This window comes from Etheostoma spectabile, chromosome 13 (assembly GCF_008692095.1).
Source record: "Etheostoma spectabile isolate EspeVRDwgs_2016 chromosome 13, UIUC_Espe_1.0, whole genome shotgun sequence".
NCBI classification, from domain to species: Eukaryota; Metazoa; Chordata; class Actinopteri; order Perciformes; family Percidae; genus Etheostoma; species Etheostoma spectabile.
The window spans coordinates 26,401,226-26,407,113 of NC_045745.1; the positions used below are offsets into that span (position 1 = coordinate 26,401,226).

The 5,888-nt window shown below is 42.0% G+C and overlaps 1 protein-coding gene across 3 annotated transcripts in view; it reads right to left on the reverse strand.

The window, feature by feature from the left end:
- stk36 (serine/threonine kinase 36 (fused homolog, Drosophila)) overlaps positions 1-4,949 on the reverse strand; it is a 7,313-nt gene extending 2,364 nt beyond the window's left edge. Inside the window, exons 1-17 of one of the 3 annotated variants that reach the window (XM_032534481.1) lie at positions 4,344-4,949; positions 4,107-4,247; positions 3,887-3,964; positions 3,665-3,795; positions 3,314-3,563; positions 2,813-2,906; positions 2,539-2,708; positions 2,266-2,438; positions 2,074-2,179; positions 1,751-1,882; positions 1,484-1,660; positions 1,295-1,386; positions 1,101-1,164; positions 881-991; positions 714-788; positions 490-607; positions 269-395 (exon numbers count right to left, since the gene is read on the reverse strand). In XM_032534481.1, the coding sequence (XP_032390372.1) occupies positions 269-395; positions 490-607; positions 714-788; positions 881-991; positions 1,101-1,164; positions 1,295-1,386; positions 1,484-1,660; positions 1,751-1,882; positions 2,074-2,179; positions 2,266-2,438; positions 2,539-2,708; positions 2,813-2,906; positions 3,314-3,563; positions 3,665-3,795; positions 3,887-3,964; positions 4,107-4,247; positions 4,344-4,427 (2,123 nt within the window). In that variant the 5' untranslated portion in view covers positions 4,428-4,949. Of the gene's footprint in view, positions 1-268; positions 396-489; positions 608-713; positions 789-880; positions 992-1,100; positions 1,165-1,294; positions 1,387-1,483; positions 1,661-1,750; positions 1,883-2,073; positions 2,180-2,265; positions 2,439-2,517; positions 2,709-2,812; positions 2,907-3,313; positions 3,564-3,664; positions 3,796-3,886; positions 3,965-4,106; positions 4,248-4,343 lie in introns of all 3 variants that reach the window. The other 2 variants (XM_032534480.1, XM_032534479.1) reach the window with 2 other exon arrangements.
- Between the last annotated feature and the right edge of the window lie 939 nt (positions 4,950-5,888).

Consider the following 5,888-nt stretch of genomic DNA (forward strand, 5'->3'; position numbering starts at 1 on the left):
CTCTCATGGGTGGGCCAAATTCTCTGGGCGGGCAAAGCAAAGAAAAGTGAGGTAACCCTGCCCCTTATGACCTCATAAGGAGCAAGATTCCAGATCGGCCCATCTGAACTTTCATTTTCTCAAAGGCAGAGCAGGATACCCAGGACTCGGTTTACACCTATCGCGATTTCTAGCCACTGGGGGACCATAGGCAGGCTGGGGGAACTCATCTTAATGTTAAAAAAAAAAATGTCATTCTATGGGACTTTTAAGAAAACTGAACACTAACCAGTCAGTTCCGAGCAGGCGAACAAGAGTGTATACACATTTTGATTCATGCTCAGAAAACAGAGGTGCGCATGAGTATGGCTCCTTGGTGAAGACAACCAGCGCAATTGACAGAAAGGAATGCAGCCCTGTTGGAAAAAGAAAATGAGCAAAGACAAACGCAATAAGTGTTTTCTTTTTAAATATGGTGGGCCTCGTAAGACACATACAGTATATATTTACCATTTGCTGAACAGAAGTCTGTGTCTGGTGTTGTCCTTGCTAGTGAAGTGCCAATTGTTTTCCATAGATCCAGAAACATTACTGGATCTAAACATGAAGATCCAGAGCCATTTTCATCCTGTTATAAGAAAAAGAAGAGGCAAAGATCAGAGGAAGACACTGCAGATCTATCTCTGGGATCCATCCAGTTCAATTGTTTTTACACATTGCAGTTCTCGTCTGACCTCAGTGAGGGTGTGCAGGAGTAAAGAAAGGAGGCCATCCCAGAGTCCAAGGCCAGAAGGAAGAGACAGCTGGGGCTGAAAAGGCACAGGAGACAATAGCGGAACACTTTAAACTTGCATCAAAAACTGTGACAGTACTGCCAAATTACTTCTCACAGATTCAGTACCTCATTTGAGTCCAAAAGCAGGTTTTTCAGCAAGGTGGTTAAATTGTCCATATCCACTTTGACATGCACATCGTGTTGTGTCAACAGAGACAAAACGGAGGCTGCCAGTGGCTTAAGAACAGATCACAAAATCAACTGCGTCAGACAACTGACAGGCTACAGTATATACTCCACAATTAATTACCAGTCACTCCACATACTAACTTCAGCGAGTACTTACCGCCAAAGGAATGAAGTTGGGCTGACTGAGAATTGTCATAAAAGGCTTGGTGAATTCTTCCAGCCTACAGTAAGAGAACAGATGATCAGCTACAATAGCTGAAAGACTGTGATGTACAATAGTTGTACTTGTATGCATACAACATTCAACAAATCAACAAAATCAGCTTCAGTGAAGAAAAGGAATAATTAAACCTATGCTCTTCTTCCATCCAGTCACAGTGCTTCTCCCAGTAGATCATGAGCACAACGATCATTTCTCCAAGTGCTGCCACACTCCATGGCTGCTGAGCATGGGAGAAAAAAGTAGAACCTACTGTAAGTCAGGAATACAGTTTCAGGAATAGTGCATTGTTGAAATTGGTGCTACACTTGAGCATTAACCTTGATGAAGTTTGAGTTTTCTACAGCATCATCGACTAGGTCTAAGAGGACAAGGGGTAGTCCGAGTTCATGACTGATGTAGTATGACTTCTCAAGATCAGAGGACAGAACCAGGTTGTGTAAGACCTTCAGTGGTAGGTGAATTCGCCACACTTCTTCAACAACGCCACCTGTTTGCTGACAAAACAAAAAAAACAGACTAAACGCAAAACTTCCAAAGACGACCAAATTTATGCTAACTTTTTTTTAAACATTGTACCTAAATACCTGAGCTTTAAATGCCAGGATCTTGGATTTAAGTTGAGGTATAATAGCACTGTAGTTTAATAGTTCGCTCTGTTGGCTGCTTGGATCAGATTCTTGGGCCAGTTTCTCCCAGTAATCCTCACTGTCAAAATCCTGAAAGAAAAAGAAATGATTGCTACTGTAGTGTGTGTATGTGTATTGATACACATAGGACAAACAGTTTTTTATTACCATGGCAGATTTGCGACTGGAAGAAAATGTATACTCTATATTATGAAACAACACATTTTCTTAATGGTAAATGTCTCTATCACTAGAAAAAGCAGTAGAAAAAAAGCACTGACCTCCACGTGCAGTGTTGTTCGACTGTCTTCATTGCATCTCTGCACTAGTTGCGGCCCAACCTCTACAGAGGGGAATTCCTGTTCATAGTCCCTGCTGATCTGACCCCTGCAGAGGAAATGTCCATAACTGAATACACATCTCAGTCTGATTTGGTAGTATATTATATCTTCATTTTGAACTTCCATAAACACCTGTGCTTTGATCTCACAAAAGCTTGATTCTTTGGGTTGAAGCTTTGATTGGCAGCTGTCATGACCGGGTGAACGGAGGTATCAGTGACATCACTGCAGGGGGGCTTGGCTCTAGGGGATGCTGCTGCCATTCCAGACATGGCCTTTTCATTTCCCACTCTATCCTTCTTTTTCTGTTAATGTACATAGAACAACATAAAACTCCTCCATGAATTTCCATGTGACTAATTTAAGAATTGAAAAATCCCTCACTTTAGCACTGTCACTGCCTACTGGTTTCCCTCTGTTACTGTTGTCCATCTGTTCCCTGGCTTTTCGCAATAATCTGCTCCCTCCAGGAGTTGCTACCATCTTTGCCGCCACTTGCTGAAGTTTCAGGGCCATCATGTCTGGGCTGGGTGTGACTGTCAGAGGGCTGTAAACACATGTGTTGTCTGACACCACTGTGCCAACACATCAACATGGGAATGAAACAGTTAAAATCAGACCAAAGAATACAAAAAAAATAAACCAGCAGAATGCATATTTGGAATTTTTTAAGCATCACCTAAAACACCATCAGCAACAAAGGGATGGTGCAGGAGGTCTGGCCACGACAACCGCTTCTGAGGGTCTTTGGTCAACAAACCCTTTAGGAAACTCTGTAAGGGAAAAAAAGAGAAGCACTGTAATTAAGGCAATATATTATCTGTCATACATCGAAAAATCTAATCCATTGTCTCCCTTAAGCAGGCGTGTACTGTAGCTATCACTGAAGATACCAAGGACATTTACTCCATATTTCTGGCTAAAATATGTCAAAATTACCTGTAATGGGTTGGGGGTGTAGAGGTGGTACTTGGACTCAAAACCTAAGCTTTGTTAAAATTGTTTTATGGTCCTGCCACTAAGCACAGCTCTGGGCCACCTGGCTAAAAATGTGAATGATACAGCTTTAATCTTTCACTGTTAATCAGCTTGCCCTTTTTGAAATCACAGCTTTGCAGAGTGCAGCGGTTGGCTTTGACCCAAACATGATACAGCATGAGCAGACCTAGCTGTACTGTACCGTGCAGGTGTCGCTCATAGTGTCTGGCCATTTGACTGGGTCTCTCACTATAAGCTGCACCAGGTGGAAGATGGAGTTAGTGTAGAACGGAGGGGCTCCCGTGTGGAGTTCATAAAGGATGCAGCCCAGAGACCAGAGATCAGCAGTGTGGTCATATGGCTTCTCCTCCACCAGCTCAGGAGACATGTACAGTGGTGTTCCCTTGATAGAAGTCAGCACCAAGGTGGAGACGCTCATGGCCCGAGCAAACCTACAGCAAGATTGCATCACATGTAGTTTATCTTTGTGGAAATTATTAATATCCACTAATATAACACTTTTTATTTGAAATAGTAATTAACATCTACCTACCCAAAGTCACACAGTTTCACCACCCCACTTTTTCCCAGCAGAATATTTTGTGGTTTCATGTCACGGTGAAGAATGCGATGGGAGTGTAAATAATACAGAGCTGAGACCAGCTGGCAGGCGATCTCTTGGACCTTGGATGAAGGGAAGAGTGAGCACATGTTGATCATGAGAACAAAGGATAAGTCTGATGTCTGGCATAACTCTGGCACTGTAAATGAATACCTGGCTCTCTGGTAAATTCCCATCATCCTCAATAATCTGGAACAACTGACCTTCTGCATACTCAGTTACAACCACAACCTGTTAGAAAGATATAAGAGAGCATGGTCATGATGTTGACGTAAAGATAATTAGTTTGGTACATCAAAGTTTAAATAAAACCATCTTTTCTCAACTATGGTGCATTATGTGTAATTTTAACAACATATTACAGTAAACATACCTCAGTGTCGGTCTCAAAGCTGTCAAAGAGTTGAACAATATTTGGATGTTGAAGACCCCTCATAATGTCAATCTCCCTTTTGAGACTCCGTAGCTCTTTTTCAGAACGACCCACCTTTGGCATGAACTTTAGAGCCACCACCTAATTGATACAGGTAACGTTACACAAATGTTGAAACGGGGTGGCTAAACAAACCACCCTCACAGCTATTAAACCATTAAATCAAAAGCGACTTACTTGGCCAGTAAATCTTTTCCTTCCCTTGTAAACTCGACCAAACGAGCCCTCTCCAACCAGCTCTAAAACGTGATACGAGTCCATGACGACGGTGAACAGCGGCTAACGTAACGGACAGAACTGGTAAATAGTACGTTATCTGTTAGGGCAATAGACAAGCGGTTGTTTCATTCCTTCACCTACGTGCAAACACAAGATACGTGTATGCTTATATTTAAAACTTGTAACTTTACAATTCCCAAGTTATAGCTAGCAGCCTAGTATTGATGCTAATGTAAACTTAAAGCGGCAGTTTAGTTTTGTGTGCCACTACTTTTTGGATACGGTGACGACCAAAATGATAAACGCTAGAGAGGAAGTCAAACTGCCGTTTCACAAACGTAACAAAACACGCAATGAAGTTAGACTTGCCGCACATATATACGCGGAATTCGTATGCGTGGCATTTTGTTAGCTTCTTTTAACAACGGAAAGTTGTTATAATCATTATTTTAAATTGTAATACAAAAGTCCAAACTGGCTCTTCTGTGGATACCATGCAAGTAGGGGTCCTTAGCCTAGCAACCACAGATGCGTTCCTGACAACGGCCTGAGAAGGGACAACAAACCATGAAACAAACTGCTTGCTGGAGAGTTAGTTAACCTAGCTAGCTAGCTAACTAGCTACCTCAAAGAGACAAGGGCGTCACACAATACTGCTTAACATGTAGGACTGTAGCTACATTTTGCAGTTGGTCGGGGTAAGCTATACTCTATAACAAATCCATATATTTGAAAGGTTGTTCTGTAGGCTTAAATAAAGATTTATTTTGCAAAGTAATTAGTGACTGGGTAAAAGGTAGAATATAGGCTATCCCTCTAAAATGGAGTAGAAGTTGCCAAGGCTAAATTTGCATTAGCCTACTTTAAAAAATTTTCCAAAATACAATAGCCCAATTGAGTAAATTAACAGTTACTTTCCACCACTGTTCTGCACTGCAGGATAAACCTGACCGTAATGACCAGACTACAAGCTTTACATTGAGGGAGCCCAGTTCTGTCGTTGTCCACCAGATGTCGTACGCGAGTTACTAGAAACAGACATGACATGGAAAAAGCTGATAAAGAATCCCATCAGTCTCATTGCTCTGAGGGTCTTCATCGTTTTTCAAAATATCTGGAATACATTCCTGCAGCCCACTCCATTTAAGATGCAATGTTTGTAATTAAAGCCTAGCTGTTAAAAGTAGGACATATTTCTGCTGATCTAGCCTGCTGCACTGAAATAGTAGGCTACTTTTATGGATTGCATCTCCGCAAAAAGTGTCAATTTAGTAATGCCTTGATGGACTTCTGCAGATTATGGACTCAGGCAGGGTCTCAGCGCACAAAGCACTGGAAGTGGGAGATCGGATCATTCATCCCAGTGTGTTGGGACAGGAGGATATAGGCCTGCTGTTTGCTGAGATTCAAGTGGCCGCAGAAAAAGTCTTCAGCTGAGACGCGCATCCAATGAACGCCTCCAAAGACTGCCCCCTCCAAAAAAAGAGATTGAATTTCCTTTTT